The sequence below is a fragment of the Rhipicephalus microplus genome, chromosome 8 (assembly GCF_043290135.1).
Source record: "Rhipicephalus microplus isolate Deutch F79 chromosome 8, USDA_Rmic, whole genome shotgun sequence".
Classification (NCBI taxonomy): Eukaryota; Metazoa; Arthropoda; class Arachnida; order Ixodida; family Ixodidae; genus Rhipicephalus; species Rhipicephalus microplus.
Window position 1 is genome coordinate 25,004,236 of NC_134707.1, and position 20,285 is coordinate 25,024,520.

General features: G+C 44.2%; 1 protein-coding gene and 1 long non-coding RNA gene across 3 annotated transcripts; both read left to right on the forward strand.

Annotated features, from left to right (window-relative positions):
- Window positions 1-759: 759 nt before the first annotated feature.
- LOC142768423 (uncharacterized) lies at window positions 760-3,826 on the forward strand. Its single transcript, XR_012885278.1, has 2 exons — window positions 760-989; window positions 3,701-3,826. It is a non-coding gene; the product is annotated as an uncharacterized LOC142768423 (long non-coding RNA).
- A 1,618-nt stretch (window positions 3,827-5,444) lies between these two features.
- LOC119164285 (3-oxoacyl-[acyl-carrier-protein] reductase FabG) lies at window positions 5,445-20,004 on the forward strand. Of its 2 annotated transcripts, none has more exons than XM_037416433.2 (10): window positions 5,445-5,593; window positions 9,346-9,415; window positions 9,513-9,652; window positions 12,312-12,404; window positions 13,080-13,165; window positions 14,440-14,533; window positions 15,847-15,916; window positions 16,782-16,818; window positions 18,716-18,779; window positions 19,661-20,004. In XM_037416433.2, the coding sequence occupies exons 2-10, from the start codon at window positions 9,364-9,366 to the stop codon at window positions 19,817-19,819; spliced, it is 795 nt and encodes a 264-aa protein (XP_037272330.1). In that variant the 5' UTR covers window positions 5,445-5,593; window positions 9,346-9,363; the 3' UTR covers window positions 19,820-20,004. The 2 variants fall into 2 exon arrangements, with proteins under 2 accessions (XP_037272330.1, XP_037272331.1); XM_037416434.2 differs by lacking the exon at window positions 5,445-5,593 and adding an exon at window positions 5,767-5,920.
- Window positions 20,005-20,285: the final 281 nt, after the last annotated feature.

Genomic DNA, 20,285 nt, shown 5'->3' on the forward strand with positions numbered 1-20,285 from the left:
TGGATCGTTCAACGAGAACGAAATTCCATATTTTCATGGATTCAAGGATGACCCTACCAACTGGGTAAGCGTGATAAACTCGGTTGCCCTTAAATACTCGTGGAGCGACACGATTAAGAAGTCGGTCGCTGAAGGACGTTTGCGAGGATCTGCCCAAGCGTGGCATCGTTTCCAAGGCAGTACATACGCTACATGGCAAACATGGAGCGCGGCCCTGATGTCCGCGTTTGCGCCGCTTCCGAGCGCTTACGACGACCGTTTCATGACCATGCGGTCACGCCGGCAAGGTGCAACCGAGGACGTCGCGACTTACATCTACGACAAGCTGGACCTTTTACAAGCTTGCGATATACAGTGGACCTCCTCCGCAGCCAGGCAGTACATCATCGACGGGATCCATGACTCGACGCACGCAGCCGTCTTGTCCGCCTACAACCACCCAGTCCACATCTCCACTTTCGTACGCCAGGCAATGGAGTTGCAGGACACGTCTCATCGCCGGGCGGCTGCAGTTGGCCCAAAGGAGCCAGCTTCACCGAGACGCGGATGCTATACGTGTGGCCGCATCGGGCATGGGTATAAAAGCTGCCCACAAAGCCAACCTCAAGCGATGCAATATCAATCACGCCTACTTCCAACCCTCAAGGTCCGCGTCGACGGCATCGGACAACTGACAGCTCTCGTTGATACCGGAGCTCAACGTACGGCGTTGCTTCGCCGCCACGCCTCCGAACCTCTCCAGCCTTGGACTGAGCCACCACTGCGGGGTCTCGGTGGCGACGTACTACCGGTCGGTGCCCTAAACCTGCAACTCAACACCGAGGCCGGCAGCAAGTTTTTGTCCTCGGTGCCCGTCTTCGACGACCTGCCCACAGACATGGTTTTAGGGGCCGACTACCTGCTCTCCGGGGAAGTGCGCCTCACGGTGGAAGGAAGTACCGTCAACCTCCATCCTGTGGCTCCAAGTGTGCCTCCGGCGCAATCCCAAGGTGAGCTGACGACGCCACTTACACTTCCCGCAATACTCCAGAGGCACGCATCGCTCTTCGCTGATACTACTACTCAGCTTCCCGGAACTAGCGTGCTAGTGCACCATATTACTACCGACAATCATCCGCCGGTGTCCATACCGTTACGTAGATATGCCGAACGAGAGCGGATATTAATTGACCAGCAGGTGCAAGAAATGCTTGCCGCAAGCATAATCAGGCCATCTTCTAGCCCGTGGGCAGCACCTGTTGTCCTAGTCCGTAAAAAGGACGGCAATCTCCGATTCTGTGTTGACTACCGAGAGCTGAACAAGCACACCATACCAGACTCGTACCCGCTGCCACGCATTGACGACGCTATTGACGCCGTACGAAAAGCGAGGTTCTTTTCGTCGCTAGATTTAAAAGCAGGGTATTGGCAGATCAACGTGGCTGAAGAAGATAAGTTTAAGACGGCCTTCCGAACACCATCTGGCTTGTACGAGTTTAATCGGATGCCGTTCGGTCTGCGAACTGCTCCAAGCACCTTTCAGCGTGCCATGAACACAGTGTTAGGCACACTGATAGACCGTGCCTGCGTCGTGTACCTCGATGACGTTCTAGTCATCGGGGAAACAGAAAAACAACATCTACAAAATCTCGACACGGTTCTGCAGAGGCTATACAACACCGGCTTTCGACTTAACCGCGAGAAGTGCCAGTTTGGGTTGACGACAATATCTTATCTTGGTTATCAGATATCTCATAATGGCGTACGACCCTTGCCTGAACGCATAGACGCCGTTGCCAAATACCCTGCACCAACATCTATAAAACAGCTCCAGGTATTCCTAGGAATGGCGTCATACTTGCGCAAGTTTGTACCGAGCTTTGCGTCAACTGCTGCTCCACTCACGGACTTACTGAAGAAAAACGCCCAATTTCAGTGGGGTCCTTTGCAGGATAACGCCTTCCAAACCCTCAAACACCAGCTTACACATAGCCCGGTGCTCTGCCACTTTAATGAAGATTGGATGACAGAAGTCCATACTGATGCGAGTCAGATTGGCCTGGGGGCGGTTTTACTTCAACGTGACTCGAGTGGGCGTGGGCACGTCATCTGCTACGCCAGTCGTAAACTATCGGACGCAGAACGGCATTATCATTCGAATGAACTGGAGTGTTTGGCTGTAGTATGGAGTGTGGATGAAAAGTTCCGCCACTACTTGTTTGGCCGACACTTCACGGTAGTAACAGACAACTCCGCGATTGCGTGGATGTTCCAGAAGCAGCACCTCAAGCACAAGTTTGCCCGATGGATTGTTCGGCTCCAAGACTATACGTACGACATCCGTCACCGTGCTGGAGCACAAAATCAGCTTGCGGACGCTTTATCGCGAAATCCGATCGAGGAGTTCTCCACACGAAATCGAGAAACCTGGATCCTGTTTTCTCAACAGGACGTGACCAAGGCTCAGCAAGCCGATGGAAGACTCGCATCCGTTATAGACTCCATTGGCGATGCGGGACGCAATGCCAAGTTTGTCTTACGTAATGGAACGCTGTATCGGCGTCACTGGGCCGATAAAAGCACCGAGTGTCATCTCCTGGTCATTCCTGACACCTTAAGATCGAGCGTACTACGCGCCATCCATGACACTCCCGAGGGAGGCCATGTTGGCTACAGAGCCACCTTACGCAAGGCACAAGAACGTTTTTGGTGGCCGAAAATGGATAAAAGCGTGCGTTCATACGTTGCCAGTTGCGAGATTTGTCAGCAACACAAACGACGTCCTGGAGCTCGACATGGACTTCTTACGCCGATCAAGCCTCCAGAGACAATTTTCCACACGTTGGGCATAGATCACATCGGGCCTCTTCCAATGACGACAGCGGGCAATCGTTACATTATACTCGCTGTGGACTACTTGTCCAAGTTCGTAGAGGTCGCGGCCGTGCCTTCGCTTGCTGCTAGCCATGTCATCCGATTCCTGAAAGATCGCTTCGAATGGCGACACGGTCTTCCTAACAAGTTGATCTCCGACCGGTCGACCACCTTTCGCAGTCGCGAGCTCCGCACTTACCTACAACAAGCTGGAGTGGACCATCACTTCGCGTCGGCATACCATCCGCAGGCGAACGGACTGACCGAAAGGTCGAACCAGACTATCCAGGCTAGACTCGCACCGTACTGTAAGAATCACAAACGAGGTGAGGCCGACTGGGATGATCATCTCCAAGCAGCTGCGTACGCAGTGAACACGGCGGCACACAGCTCCACAGGAATTTGCCCCTACGAGATTGTCTATGGTCAGCTCCCGCAACTGAATGCTACGTTCGGTTTGGACACTCCCGTTAAAGTAGGGCGTTCCGCTGCACGCCAGAGACTTTGTCGCGATATCCGTGTGGAGGCGCGTAGGAGGATTGTGCATGCTCAACAGGCACAAAAGCGATACTACGACCGACGCCACCGTCCCGCGCCGAAATACAGTGTAGGTGATGAGGTGTGGCTACAGCGAGGTGCGCCATCGTCTTCAAACAAACTGCACCCAAAGTACGACGGCCCTTACATTATTTCTGAGCGCTTGGGAGATAACACTTGGCGAGTACGATCCACAGCTTCTGATACGCGCAGAGACAAGAGAAAACGGAATAACTTTGCGGTGCATGTGTCGCGGATGAAGAACTGCATACGGCGGCAAACGTGACATTGGTTTGTGTTTTTCTTACAGGAGTAGACCAGCTGCAGCGTGGCCGAGTGTAATGATGACAAAGCGGCGATCGTGCTCGGCGCATACCTGGGAGAGACGGAAGACGACGAAGAGGAAGCAGATAAAGAACAGCCGGCCTGCAGCAAAGGCGTTGTCTCTTTGTCTTATTTCTCCGCGTTACAATATATATATATATATATATATATATAAAGAGGGACAAATAATCAGCTGCCCGCTCATAATAAGTTCACGTGCTACGTGACGCCAAGCATGCGCATAAGAGTGTTTTCACACTCGTTGTTTGACTTATAGATGGCGCTGACTGTTACTCCTACTTCTAAATTCACATATAAACCCAAAAAAGTGAATGGAGGGAAGGTCGCTGTGGTAGCTCAGTGGTTAAAGCATCGAACGCGTTATTCGAAGGTCGTAGGTTCAATTCCTGCTCACGGCTGCTTATTTTTTCATCCACTTTTCTTTCTTCTTATTTACGTTCCATTGGTTCTAATAACTTCCCCTGAACATTCCTTGGCATTACTGTCTTTTATATTGTTCCGATGGGTCTCTGATCGGAACATCAGAATTAATTTGCCACATCACAGAGACTTCTCATTGATAAGGACTGTTTGTCTTACATATATGTTTATGCAACAGCTATTTTCGGACAACTCAGGTAGCCGTTCCAATACCATTATTAGCCTCCTGGCCCTTCAGAGAAAAGACACTGACTCGGAACAGCAGCGCCTAGACAGTGCGATGGACGCAGCCACCTTTAAACTTTCGACAGAGAAGTGTCGAACAATACTGAACTTGCTATCGTCACAGCGAAGAATGAATGAGCTCGGTACATTTGGAGTTGTCGGTCCCTACGTATGTCAGCGCTTTCCGCTCCACGGGCGCCTAATGAGAATACTCGTCAAGTTGTCAACAAAGCTGCTAGGCACTGCTTTCCCCATTTGTTTATTTGTTTGTTCGCTTCTATGTTTATTTTTTCAGTTGGTGAGGACAGGTGTTTGTGGCAGATCCGGCATGAACCAGTTGTAGTTGGCAGAAAAGGTATACATCACTGACTCCAAAGAAGTTGCCATAGACATCTTCAAGGATTGCGCCTGGTAAATATGCATACCCCCTCACCCAAAAAAAAACAAAAACAAAAGGAAGTTCATTGCCGAAGCAGTGACTCAGCGTCGTGTACCTAGGAACTTTTTTTCGAAAGGAGGGGGGGGGGGGGTTAGAACCAAGGTAGACTGGCTGACTTTGGCAACTACATAGTGGTCACTATGAAGGCAAGTAAATATTTCAGAACCGCACGAAAAATTAAAGCATGGAAATTTTTTGAGGACGGGGGGGGGGGGGGGTAAGGAATCGGATACAATTTCTTTCGTCACCCTTCCCATCCTGCCTTTCTAGCTACCAAGCTACGGCCCTGCTCCCATGCTAGTGTAGAAAATAGGTTCCCCTCCCCCCCCCCCCCAAAAAAAAAGGGTGGTTATACTGAAGCATTAGAATAACCTTCTTGCTCCCTCTCGCTTCTGAAATTGTTAATCTGTGAGAAAAAATCCAGGGAACAAAAGCAATAGGTCAACATGGCAAGTGCCACAAAATTTCGATAAACCACTTAAATATTCGCACTATTGACAAGAAACAATGTAAGAACAAGAACTAATTGACCCGAAAGCCAAACATTTCGCTTGGCGGTTCAAATAAAGTCCCCGCATTCTTTTGGAAAACATTTAGGACCTAACTACATCATCCCTCCTGCTTCGAAGGGGGCGCCATAGCATCTATCCATTTCTCTATCCATCTATCTATGTTTTGCTCTGCCTGCCAAGTGCTCCGCCTCCTCGTTAGGGTGGCTATCCTCGTAGACCGCCGCAACGTTTCGCCGGCTGTCTCACGTGTTTACGTTTCTCGGTAAGTTGTTCGATCGTTATGACATTTCCTTCAAGTCCTGCCAGATTTCGCTGCCCGCAATCTGTGCCTGTCTTGCCGCTTAGGTTTTGCGGAGGAGCGATAACGTCGCATGCGCAAGGGGGTGACGGCCCTTCTCTGCTGACATTGTAAGCGAGGCAAAAAACGCACAAACACAAAATATGCGTGGCGCCGGTTTTATCAAGGCTAGTGCGGCATCTGCACGGGTGCGAGTGCACCGGCTTCATTTTCTTGCTTGACACGGAGCGCGGCTTTCCATCTGTCAATCGTACGGTGGCAGCTTTCCTGGTGCACCACTACAACGCTAGTGTAAGTTCACTTGTTTGGTAGTACAGTAAATTTTGCGATGGTTGTTTGGATAGCGACGTTGACCCCAAGTTGCCCTGCTGTGTCATTAAGGTACACTTACAGTTGTAAACTAGACGAGTGCGTCTAGTGACTCCCACTTTCAGAACCAGCGTTTTGCGTATGGTTTCCTAACCAGCCAGTTAATTATGCCGAAATGGTGCCGATTTGACGTTAATCACCCACTCGTTCCGTTCGCTTACATCACATACTAGCTGCAGTTTGTTGTGATACCGATGTTACACGGGCACTTTTGATTGTGATTGGGCCTGATCGGAATCGTGGTCCGGACTGAGTCGCTTGATCGTGATTGGCTCTTTTACGTAAGCTGCAAAAGGGGAGCTAATCATCGTTGAGCAATTCGGTCACGATTATAGCGATCAGCATTGCAGCTTGTAGCACTGGTATGAAGAAACTGCTCATTCAGGCGTATCAAAGGGCACTTCTTATCTCAATCAAACCCGATCGGGATCAGCCTTCTCAATCGCGATTGGCCCCTGTACGCAGTTTGTGTAAAGGAGCCAATCAGGATAAATAAACTCGATTTGAAGCAGGCCCCACAGTGATAAAAAAATTACTCTGTGACATCGGTGTAAAATTGCAACAGACGTAGTTGTGGACAGTGTGAAGTTGTCATTAATTACGTGAAATTTAAGCGCGCTTGAGAACGCTATGTAAGTGAACAAGTTTCAGTGCACTATGCGCCGCACGGTAGCTTACTATTTCCGTCCTCGCCTGTTTTATTTAATAAACAGTCTCGTTCAGTTTTCAGTGCAAATGAAGAAGTGGTTATTGGCTTATTGCCCAAACTGAAAACACAGGGCAGCTTGTTTGCTGGGGTGAAAGTTCCGGCTAGTTGGTTCATTGTGCAAAAAAGGGGAAAGCAGCGTTGAGCTTTAGACGAACATAATAGAAGACTGACGATGACAGGTATGAAAGACAGCACTTGTCGTCTTCTTACAACTTCTTTGTTATTTACCATGTGAGGCTGTGATAACATATTTGCTGATAAGCATGCAAGAATGATGGTCTTGTCAATGCAGAGGCTCTTGTTACTTGGTGCTAATCGTCTCTGTGTGTTTATTTTTATCAACATAGCACTGCATTATTGTTGCCTTTTGGTTACATATTTGTTTCTCCTGTGCTGTTTAGCCTTCTGGTATCCATTGTACATCGTTACTGTATGATTAGTAAAATAATGTAAGGGTTTAAGCTAGTTGGCACAATGAGCAAGAGATTTTGGGCAAGTGACAACAACAAGCACGAAAGAGGCTAACTTCCAGCTGATGTTTATTTGCAAATTAATGAATTTGAAAGCTTCAAGGCTTTTACCTGCATTCTGACTGTAAAGTTCACTCCATTTGTAAAAGTAAAGAGGAATGTCGGCACATTATGAAGTTTTTCTGTTTACTGTGCTAAGGGTTTTCTGCATGTTGTCAGAATGAACGGAAATTCGAACATATCAGAATTTCTAAAAGAATATTGTGTTAAGCAAAAATCTGGCTTGCATTGTGTGTCGATGCATGAGGTACGGCATGCTGAGCACTGCTTAATAAGATACTGGTACACTGCCTTAATGTTAACAATGTTGCTGACAAATCATTCTAATACATAGCTGGTAAGAAACCTCCATGGTTGCATGGGGTCTACGATATTGTACTTCAGTAATGATTCCTTTCTTCTTGTTGCTTGATTTCATGTGCACTGCGGCATGTGCATGGCGGAGATCGATCTCATTGCCACCATCAGTCAGTGCATGGCTGTTGACACTACTATCCAATTGGACCACTGCCCTGCTTTTGCACGGGTGCAAGAGAGAAAAGTGGTATCTAAAACAGCTGAGTCATTGGCTGAAGTTTGGGGGGGCTTGAAGAAATGAAATATTCGTGAACGGTAGAGCATTTATAAAGACTTGTTGAAACAATGGCTCCACAAACACCCCATTTTCATGTTTTTCACCCAACCCATTGGGCACACCAGATTCAATGTCACACAAAGAGACACTGTTACTTTAAATATTCCAGCACCATAGGTCAAAAATGCACTTGGGATTGGACTCACTCAGACTCAAGAGTAGGTCAGCTTATGAGTCTGGGAAAGTAATATTTTGGTGAATTAGACTCTTGAGTACGGTTGAGTCAAAAAAGTACAAGTGAGTCTGCATGAGAAAAATTTTGGTTGAGTCTGAGTCCGTGTCATCCCTCAAAGCAGAATATATTTGTTCAGTGAGCTCTAACTTTTTTGCCAACTTATATCCAGTTCTAATTTTGGTGAGGATACGACTAGACTAAGAAGTGTGTGACGAGATGGGCACTGTTAAGAGTTGCACTGGAGTATTTTAAGTAATAATGAATCACTAACTGGTTTTGCGTTGTGCTTTCTTTATGCAAAGTGACTGTTACCAATAGTGGTAGTTCCAGAATACAGGCCCTAAGCAATGGTCTAGCTGGCCTATCAGAGATTTAGTCTCTGGGCAGCATGTTTTGATAAGGGAACTCCTCTCTGCTTCTATTGTGCCTATTGTACTGCAACGTTTCTAAAGGAAGCGAAGCAGCAGGAGGAAAAAGACAGTCCTTTGTTTAGTGTCTTTTACGAACTTAGCGTCACTACAATATGCTCTTGAAACACCAACTAGCTCATGAAGAAGTTATCTTGAAGTACTACTGTGTTCAGTATTTGTAAGGCTCTAATGCACGTTCTCTTCTGTGAATAATAGTGTTGAGAATGTACTGTGTGTTAAATTTGGAACAGAATTACAAATAGAACTCAATTCATAGGTTTTGTTATGCATCAGTTGTAGCCGCACGTTAGATGTCGCGAGGTTGATCATCTATGCATGAGGGGCATCACCACTTTCCCTCATGTGTCACCCAGCCTGTCAATTAGCAGTTGGCAGTGCACGATACAACATTATGTTCACAGACACGGGTGCGGCATTGAGCAGTGATGATCAACCGGGGTACTCATGTTTGTTAGCCTGGGGTGTGGCAGAGTTCCATCTGCTTAGGCCTAAAATCAGGCACCTCGCTGAAATCGCGTCAATCACGAACAATCAACATTTTTCGCAAAGCTTGGAATGCCTACTTAATGGATCCTCACTGCTTCACCCATGAGTCAGTACTTACAAGCTGTGAATGGCAGTTGCGAAAGGTATATCTGTCTTTGTACCACGTTTTTCTAAGCAATTCTTTTATCAACATATTTCTCAGAGGCACTTTTCCCAAAGTATTTGTGAGACTTCTATAAGATGTCGCTGAAAGAGGCATTGTATGCTTTCGACAACAGCTCTGGTTTTTTGTTTGAAGTGCACCTGCTGTATGCTACAGCATCGCAACATTTACTTCTGTCTTCAAGCTTTGGTAACTCAGGCTCCTGTGTTTGTTTCGCAGGTGCACTGTTGACCAGAAATGCCACCCGAAGCAATCATCAACTTGTCGGGCAAGGTAGCCATCATAACGGGTAAGAAACGACCAGACACCTAAAACTGTATATTGTTAATATTTCTTCCGTGTCTCTTCTGTTAATTGTTGTGAACAGAAAAGGTGTCTTGCCGCAGGTGCGACCTCGGGCATTGGCTGGAGCACGGCTAAGCTGTTCGCGAAGCTTGGAGCTCGGTTATCGCTAAACGGCCGGAAAGACGACAAGCTTAAGCTCATCACAGAAGAGTGCCAGCAGTACATGCCAAAAGATGTCAAAGTACGCACTCCATGTCTTTGCTTTGAAATTTATCAACTGTTGTGGTCGTTAGTTGACACTAAAGAAAAAAAGGGGTTTTCTCGCTTAACAAATTACTTTGTTAAAATTCCGAGATTCCCTCGCTTGTAGCAAGGAGATTCCTGGTAAGCGAGAAAGTAGGCGTGCAAAAGAAAAATGTAGGGGGTGACGCCATGTTGAAATTCTCACACCAACCACAGCGTCGTAGATTTTGGTGACATCTACTTGGTCCTGCATACTAATTTCCAATTGGTAAAAGTAAAATACATTATCATGTAAGGAGGCTTAGACATAACATGCAAAGTTTCAGGAAGTTTTGTAGAGCGAATTCGACTCGGTTGCAAAAGATACTTTGAAATCTGTGAGGTTAGGCGCAAAGGTTTCAGCATAATGGTTAATAATAATTAGTATGTATTAAACATGTGATTGTGGAATGCACAGTATTACAGTTCTCAGAGAGAAACTTATAGATCTAAACTCATTTATTGTTACTCATTAGTATTCCTTCAAAAGATGCCTATATAAAAACTAAACGAGTTTTTCTAACAAATTATTCATTTAGAAGTCTCTCTGATATAGCAATAGTAGGTTTATGAAAGGCAAAATGCCAGTAAAAGTACTGTTCTGGGAATTATCATCCAAAATTCAGTGTCTTGACTATTACAAAAACGTGTGTTGGGCTAGTTGGTTCACACTGAAAAAATATTAAAGGGACACTAAAGTCAGGTAACAGTTAAACTAAATAACTAAAGTCAGAATGAAAGCTCAATGTATGACAATATCTGAAACGACAATATTATCAACAGCACTGCCCTACTTTCTGAAGAATTTATGTAAATGCATGAGAAGACATGCGTCGTGTGCAGGATATTCGCAACATGATCCCGATGATGTCAGGCTTACAGCCTACAATTAATCATTAGTAAACGAACTAGCTGCACAAATAAAAAGTCTTCGGTGCATCAAGAGATGTAATAAAATGCTGCTTGTTCGTTTCTGTTTGATTAGTGGGAAAAAAGAACTGCCGCACGTGGGGAATGGCACAAGTGATTCAGAAGTTCAATTTTCACCTTGCTAAACAGGACGGGTCGTGCCACCTAGCAGGGCCAAGTTGAACTAAGCATGCCTGTCATCTTGGAGGACATGGCAGAAAATCGTTCCATGGCTGTTGTTCCTTCCGCTACTTTCGTTCTGCTGCTACTAGTGTCCGTGGTCACGCGGTAATGCCGGGCAAACATTGTGCACGGCAACAGTGACGTGAAAAGTCCCTCTAGAGGCAAGCAATTTGAAGTGTGCTAGTGCGATGGTGACCACTAAAACGTCATTTTATTTCAAAATAAGCACTTTCTTGGCACAAAAGTAGCACTGCGAAGTTTCTGGACCGCTATTTCAGCGATCAACATCGTCTTAGTATTTGACTTTAGTGTCCATCTAAGGGCGCAGGTCACATAGATAGAAATAAAAGAAAGGAAGCTTTTTTTTTCTGTCCATGTGGGCTGCATCTTTAAAATTTCTTCTGCATAATACAGCAGCACTGCATATTTTTGTATCCTATTTCTTATGTCAGCCACATTTGTAGAAACCTCGAACTGTCATCAATTACCACCTACCTGTATACTTTCTTATTGCGAATGTTTTCTCACTTACAAAACATTTTCAAGTATGGTGGCATTCTTGGTGCTGCATCGTTTTAGTGTAATTTACCAATAAATGAAAACAGTTTTTTCTTTATTAATCTATTCAATGTCCTCTGGGGGGGGGGGGGGGGGCTTCACAATACATCAGGTGTTTCAGCAACAAATTATAAACACAGAATTTTCAAGGAAAAAGTAAATTTGTTTAAAGTAAGGCAGTATTATGGGGTTATTTCTTGTTAACCTAATTGACTTTCTAATTATTTATATTTTATAATGCAACTTTTAAATTGTAGCCTGAGAGTTCCCAATGTGCAACCCCATGAAATTAAATCGGAGTGGTTCAGATTTTGACATAACTGCCAGGCCTAATTGATTCAGTATTGACAGTTCATTAAATGAGATGTGTATTCTGAGTTTGCTAGCTTTTAAACTTAAATTACATTCCATGTTCTGTACTTGAGTAAACATCTTCAAACAGTTTAGAATCAGCTTCCACGAAGCCGCTTCTCCAACTTGCGTTGTTAGTGCAGTGTGCTACACTCAATTCAGGCAACTTTCTGTTGATTGATTGGTCCTAAAAGGGACACTTTAGCATACAGCAGACAACGTCCAAATCAGGATCATCAGGCCTTGCTTTCAGGTCAAAAAAGTGTTTTTCTTAGTGGCACAGCAGGCCCACTTCATTGGCTTGCTATGTCTCTAAGAAATAATATTTTCAGCTAATCTACCATGTTTTGAACCTCATTATCCAGCTGTTTCTCAACATCCTGGCCAACTTTTTATTGGTTAGGCAAGTTTATTGTAGTTAGCCAGTCCAGCTTGTATACAGTGAAGAAACTGCTATTCACTAGCATGTTTAAGACCCTTAAGTCTGCTGCAAACATAATCCACATGAATAAAATCTCTTTAAATTTTGTGACATTCATTGGGGACAGTTGGCGGGAGGTGTTGTGAATGCAGTACAGAAGTAATTAATTTAAAATGCAATCTGCACTTTTTCACAGATTCTACAAACTCCCGGCGACCTCACGGATACTCAGTTAGCCGAAACTCTCGTTGAATCTACGAGCAAAAAGTTTGGTAAAATTGATATTCTGGTACGTCTCTGATTTTTTTCTTCTCCCGAGAAATCCAATAAAAGCTCTTCATAGCACTCGAATAAAAATAATTTTCAAATTGTAAATCTGTTTTGCTCGCCTCTACAGGCATGAAACAAATTTATGGTTTCGTCACAATTGAACCACTGCGCAAGGCAATATTAGCTATATCAACCACTCTTAACACTTTAGAAATTGCCAGAGTTTTAAATAAGCACCAATGCATAATTTGTCTTGCTATCTTATTGTAGTTTGATATCTTTAGGTTCAAGTGAGTATATAACTATTAAAGATAAAATTATTTTTGTTTCTAATTGTGCTACGTTTAAATATTGATTGTTCAGGTTTTGCATCCCAAAACCACAATATGATGACGGGAGACACTATTGTGAAGGGCTCAGAAAATTTTGACCATTAGGTGTTTTTAATGTGCACACAGATTTAAGCACGCTAAGTCTCTGGCTTTTTGCTTCAATTCAGTTATGGCCGCCACCACCGAGCTTCCATGCCACGACCTTTGGGTCAGCTGTCAAGCACGATAATCACTTCACCACCTTGGCAGGGTGTTATAACAATGCTGAGCTGTACTTGTTAAGTCCACTTTATGGTGTTATTTAAGAATATTTGTGAGGATTTGGTGTTATCAACCTGCCTGTCATTGTTTCGTCTCTACAGGTCAATTGTGCCGGCATAATTGCCAATGGGAGCATTGAAAACACATCTCTTGAACAGTACGACGAAATGTTTGCCATTAACGTTAGGTACGTCCCATGAAAGCTCATCACTGCTTTGCTGTTGTCTGTGATCCTCTTTTTAAATGAAGCTTCCGTTATGTCGAATTCCAATGGCAGATTGTGAGCATTCAACCCGATTGCGAGCAAAGCTCATAAATCGGAGAGGGATTGCTTTCACCCAATCTACGTTTGGAACGCGTGCACTTTAACGGGAGTAGTTAGTACGTGGAAAATCTAGCGAGAGGGTGTGAAGGCCATGAAGTGCTCTGGTCGTGCACGGTTACCTGCAATCGTAAACATTCGGCCGTGATGGGATGACAGGCACATGCACAGAATACATCACGCACATTTTCGGTTAACTTTGTTGATTTTGGCGGATCAAGAACTCTTTTTTCCTTGGAGTAATCTATATTCTGTAGGTGCTTGCATTCTGCCATTGGAACACACAATTCATGCTTCCAATGATTGCTCCACTCTGTGCAGAAAAAGTTGATCTGGATCTGCCATATGAATTCAGCGTAGTTACAGATTTTAGTGGGGGCAGCATAATTCACAAAAGGCTGTGAGAGGCTGCGGCTTGTCCACGTATGTCTCTGAAAAGTTGCGTATTCGAATAAAAATGATAGGATAAAAGTGGCCCAGGGTTACGAAGCATGCTGCGTGACGCATTTTCTTTCACCATGCCATCTCTTCCTGCTTAACTTCAGTGGTTTTGTCGGGCCAAAAGAAGAGAGAATGCAATAGCACCGTGCGACAAATGTTTGTAAGTGCTTGTACTGGACAGATGCTAAAAATGTTTGCTGCGGTGAACTTGGGAGGCAGTAGTAAGCTCCGCTAGTGAATATGTTTCATGGCTACCCAAAAAAAGTGAATCAAAGTCCCTTTAAATGTTCGTTGCTTCTATTTAATTAGAAGATATTATTTAGTTTAGCAACTAAGTCAGTATCCTGAGAAAATTCGCTGAAAAATTCAAGTTTATCCTGCCAAAGCAGCAACACAAGCATGTGTCTATATGGAGAAGTCCACCATCTGAATCATTCGTGATCTGCGTGATGTAGTGAAAATGAAAAAGCACGATTGAATAAAGCATGTATGCTAATTCTTTGCGTGGGGGTCAACGACAACTGTGGGAGGAGCTAACGTTGTTTCTTTGGTAGTGAATGAGTATAGCTCAGAACTGATTATGTGAGGTTCATTGAAAATCTTCAGGGCATTTATTCGTGAATCAAAAACAAGTGTACAGCTGCCGAAGGCAGTGCACTTGCTACTTGTCTCAACAACGTTCATTCATTTTTGTGCAGGTCCGTGTTCCACTTAATGACACTGGCTGTGCCGCATCTGATCCTCAGCAAAGGGAACGTTGTCAACGTGTCTAGTGTCACTGGCATCAGATCGGTACGCTCCAACTTGTTGATTCGTTGTGATGCTGAAACTTACATTATCATTAAAGGAACTGTTCAACAATCTACTATACTCGTTAAGGAACTTTCAGAGGAAGTCAAGAGGGCTTTTAAATTTATTCTACAGAGAAGTGTAAAAAACCAGCATGAAATACACTCAAACCTCAATATAACAAAGCCAGATATAATGAAATAACAGTTATGTTTAAGTAGATGAACAATAGTCTTGCCATGTCTTTTTAACGAATTTTCAGATATAACAAACATATTTTCGTGACAGATGCAACCTTGTTATTAATAAAGTTTAAGTGTAACTCTTTTTTATTTTTTTTTCAGCATTGCTAAACTATAGTTGGACTTTGCAATAATTAAATCTCTTAGAAATGACATTTCCCTGACTACATAGTATATTGTTGTCCTTGGCAAATGCCTATACAATTCAGTGCATGTCTAGTTTCTCAGCAATGAAACATTGCAGAACTGCAATCGCGCAATAACGATAATTTACTCAGCATTTTTCCGCAGGTAATGTACTCTGGGAAAGTCAGCCGGCAGTAATATGTCCTCATACGCTACTGCTGTACAGTTGAATTAACCGAAAACTAACCACATTATGCTTGTGTGGGCACTGCCCTCTTTAGCTGCGTGTGCCAGATATCGTCATGGCCACTACATTGTTTAGTTTATACATTTAATTTTTTTATGTGCTGTTGCATCACCATGAGCTTTACCAAGACATGACTATTCTTTGCGTATCTAAAGCAATGCATTGTACACTGTGCACAGTTTATGTGGTCCTGCTTTAGCGAAGCATTGCATGTAAACTTCACGCGAAATGCTGCATGATTCACAAAGTGTCGCGCAAGCCACGGGGAGAAGTTTTCCAGCCCACGAGATGTGTCGGATGCATTCGACACAGTTCAGACGTTCGTAGCAATGGACAACGATGTCGTGATAGACTGCTTGCTGCTTAGCAAGGAAAGATGTATGTGTTTGCCACACGGCAAAGACTGACAAGCCAAACTAACAGACTTTTGGCGATAAATTTCAGTTTTTCTAGTCATTTCTCGACTTCTATTGTGTTATCTTTCGATAAGGTAATTCTCGCATTAGCGTAATTTCCTGTTTCCCCCGCCAATTGTGTTATGGTGGGGTGCTACTGTTTTGGCACATGTTGGCGACTGTCGACTGAATGATGAGAAACACTAATTTATTTTGAATAAAATTTCCCAAGCTTGGCTTACTGCTGTCTCTTTATTCAAACTGGAAAGACAAAGTAACGAGTTGCTTACCTTTTTTTTATTCCAGTTTCAAAATGTGCTGGCCTACTGCATGTCCAAAAGTGCGGTTGATCAGCTGACCCATTGTTCTGCCCTAGGTAAGTTCACTGTGTCATTTTTTTCTGTAATGTTGTGCATCTATACCTACTCTATTAGGAGTCTCGGCACCTTAGTATTACATCTCGGAAAGGATAGGGTTTGAGCAAAATGGTGGGTCATTGCTTAGCAGAATACATAGTGCAGAAGTAAGCACGAGAACAAAGATGCACTCGTCCCATTGTCATCTTGTCGAGTGTTTGTTTCTGCACCGCATATTCAGTTATACAGGCGGGTTCGTTGAATGTTGCAGGAACTAAGAAAGTCAAGCCTGACTTCTCATGGCCCTGCTAAGTCCAAATTATCCACTACCAACTGTGCTTGGGTGGTTCCTCTTGGGATAATGTACGAGTATGTGTCTGTACATAAGGATGAGTCAGGTGCATACTATGTTTAAGGAATGAGTTGTCAAACTCTACTGCAACATTCATACTTGCACAGATGCAATAGTATAATGAAACAGCTTGTCTATAATTGAATGCCTATATGAAGAGCAAGTAAAATAATGTGGTATTTGACTTGCACCTTCTGAAAGTGCTGAATCACTTCAGGGTGCCGGCTAGCGGCCTGGCTTTTTCATCCATATCAACTGGTGTGATTATGCTCATGGTGAGGCACACAATACAGACCATAACAAGGCTAACAGTTGAACTCAGATCAAAATGAATAAACATGGTCTAAAAAATATTTGCAATAGCCGAGACGTTTGCATCCTACAACTCCATAGTTAACTTTTCATCTCAAGTTTAGAATTTGAAGTTGTTTAAAAATTCAACACCCTTCCACTCTTCGGCGAGCGCTCATCAGCGTTTCGATGGTGGTGCAGCACGGCATGTACATTCATTAATGGCTTACCTCTTTTGACAGAGCTGGCGAGCAAGCAAGTCAGGGTGAATGCTGTAAAGTGAGTTCTCCTGCACTTTTTCTACTTGGTGCATTTTATATGGCTTTGAAGGATGCATGGGTAGGTGTGCATGAACCAGGTGTCGGTGTACTGATTGTCGTACAGCAAGGAGTGTCTGAAGTGACTCTTTATTTTTTTTTGTCTGGCTTTAACAGCATTTTAAATGCAAAGCATTTCTTAGCGAACTTCGGCGACTTTGAGCGTATCTATCTATCTATCTAGTCGCCTATGGCTTTTAGTTCTCCTAGCTGTTCCTTTAATGGTATCAATACCAAATTTGGTATGGCATAACATGACTGTATGATGAACATAATTGACAAGTCATAACATGACTATCATGACATGTATTTCATGATTTACATTTCATGGTGTTGCTGCTTTTGCGGTGGTTTCGTTCACATGACACATGTTGCGAAATTGGCATGGTATGACATGACTGCATGGTGAACACAAGTGACAGACCCTAACGTGGGAATCATGTCATGTAAGTCATGAGTTATGACTACGTGCCACACCCATGGTACGCTCGCATTCGTTTCACTAGCTTTACATATACCACATTTGTATTACGTGATGTGAATGGATGACGAAGGTATGGGACTAGTGCAAACATGATAGTCATGAGATGTGTGTCATGTAAGAACATGACTACATGCTACACTCATGATGCGCACACGGCCGTTTCGCTAGCTTCACATGTACCGAATTCGGTATTACGTGACATGAACCGATAGCATATGTAAATGACACAACCAAACATGATAATCATGACATGCATCTCATGTAACAACATGACTGCATGCCACCATCATGATGCGCTCGGGGCCGTTTCGCTGGGTTCGCATATGCCAAATTTGGTATTACGTCACGTGAGTGGATGACAAAAGTATGTGATTGGTACAAACATGATAATTATGAGATGTGTTTTATGTAAGAACTTGATTACGTGCCACACTCAAGGTGCCAAAACACTTCGATGTGAACCAGTGAGCGTTCGCGTTCATTTTGTCGCGTCACGCCGGCGGTGTCACGCCAGGTGCTGGTTTCCCTGGCCAATACTTGCTGGCGCACAGTGCTCTGCGTTGCTTTGACGCATGCTTGTTTGAGTGCACCCGGCGTCCTTCCGTCACGAAGCTAAGCAGATGCGCTGCTGCCTAGGTAACGTCGGCGGCGCGAAATGCAGCATGTCGCATTTTGCTCCGGTTGCCACCGGGCCTCCCTGACAGACGCTATTCTGCCTAGCATCCGACCCCGGCCGCCTGGATCACGCGCCCGATCCAGGCGGCCATGGTCAGACTATAGAGTGCTCACAGTTTGCTAACGTAGCGTCGCTGCGCTGAGCGTGTGCGCGCATCAATGTTTTGTGCGCTCGCCGCCGTTTCGCTTTATTCACATACACCCAGTTTACGGCAGTAATACGGCACGTTAATGGACGACAAAGTTATGTGACATGTCTGAACATGATAATCATGATAGTCATGCCATGTAAAACTACATGGTACGTTCATAGCAAGGTCGTGGCCGTTTCGCTAGCTGCACATATACCAAATTTGTTATCAGGTGGCGTGAATAGATGACAAAGGTAAATGACACGTTGAAACGTGATAATCATGACATGAAAGTATTGTACGGCATAATTTACCTCCGCCTTGTAATGTCGTCTTGTTTTTAAAGAGACATATCAACCTTTCTCATTCGTGCTTTGCATATCAGCGATTCTCACTACGTGGGATCTGCCAATTTTTTTTGTTAACATGTTGGCATTGCATTGCACAGGCCTTTTTTACGTGGGTTGCGTAACTTGGATGACTTTGGCTTGAAGTTGTCTTCTAAAATATTCATGATCCTGTATGAAATTCAGGCAGTCGCCACCAAGTTTGTGCACTCTTCATTTCAGCCCCGGCGTAGTGCTCACAGAGCTGCAGAAGCGTGGAGGCATGACTGACGAGTCCTATGCCGCGGTGAGTTGACAGTTCAGTCAGGTGCTATATGGCAATCTTGCCATGTGCCGCAGAATCGCTCGAATGTAATCAAATGGGAAGATAGTACACAAATTTTAAAGTGATGCAGTTGAAGCATCCTTTAAAGAAGACAAAACCAAGCAGTACGCTAGCAGTGCTAGTGATTGATGCACATTGCTAAAGGGGCCTTGCGACACTTTTCCAAGTGATCGTTGCCTGGCGTCATTAAAGGAGTTTATTTCTTCATGAATCGGCTGCCACAAACATTTTTATAATCGCTCAAGTGGAGTAGGAGATTTATTGCACACTGCAACTGTTTCCTCTCATTCCGAAGAGCACATTGGAAGTTAAGCAGGAAGGAATAACAAGGGGTGAAGCAGTTACGTCGAGTGCATGTCATGACTTTAAGCACTTTTTTGTTCTTGAAATGCGCAGCTTGCTTACAAAGCGATTGTAAGCAAGCACGTGGCGCCCTCCCATGGCGGCAACGATAACTATGCTGCTGACGATGTTCATACCATCCAATAGCTGTGATTTTGGGTATATGGCACTATATTTTCGTTATACGGCATTGTTTGTAGAAAAAAGAGGGAATGATATCCAGTCAGCTTTCAGAATTAATTGTAAATTCCAGGTCACATGCTGCATTACAATGTTTCGCTCGCGTATTTTCGGGAGCCTCGACTACTGATCAGCAGCGTTGTCGTACTATACTCAATAAGTGTTGTGGCACCCCTTTTAAAGATAAACGACAGCGAATGAATGACCTTACCAAACGTGTTCTTCGTATTGTCTCTAGTTTCATCATCTGTTCCTTCTATGACTGCACAAGGGCAGAAGCTAAAGAAGCACATTTGCCGTTTCTTTCTTGCCTTCTGCAGTTCTTGGAACACTCAAAGACGACTCACCCGTTAGGCCGAGTTGCAAATCCCGACGAAGTAGCCAAGGCTATTGCGTTTCTGGCATCGGATGCTGCTTCATTCATCACCGGAGTCACGCTACCGGTGGATGGTGGCCGACACGCAACTTGCGCTCGATAGCGCTGTGGAAGCACTGGAGGCCGGCTTTTCTCTCTTCCCCCACTGTGATTGATGTGGGAAACCCACTACTGCTGCTGAGAGGAGAATTTGTGGACAGATTTCGTTCTTTTTTCTAGTTTATTTGTTGTTTCGCTTATTTAAGTTCGTGGCTTAATTCAAATGAATATATGTAGTTTACAAATGTCTGCATTTCGTTCTCTGCTGGACAACTTGAAACAGTTGTCACGCGAACTACGCAATCTGTACAATCAGCGTCTAGGTACCGTGATACATGAAGAAAAGTTGAGCATATTTCCATTGCTTTGGCACGCAGCTTGCAATTTACATTTTCGGCATGTTCCTAAATGTGCTAACAACATGTACAGTGCAGGTAACCTGAAAACAGGCAGTAATTGCTGGGAAATTCAAAGCTTGTTTACACTATGTCATCTTTTGACGGGAACTTTTGATGCCAACTGTAAATTCT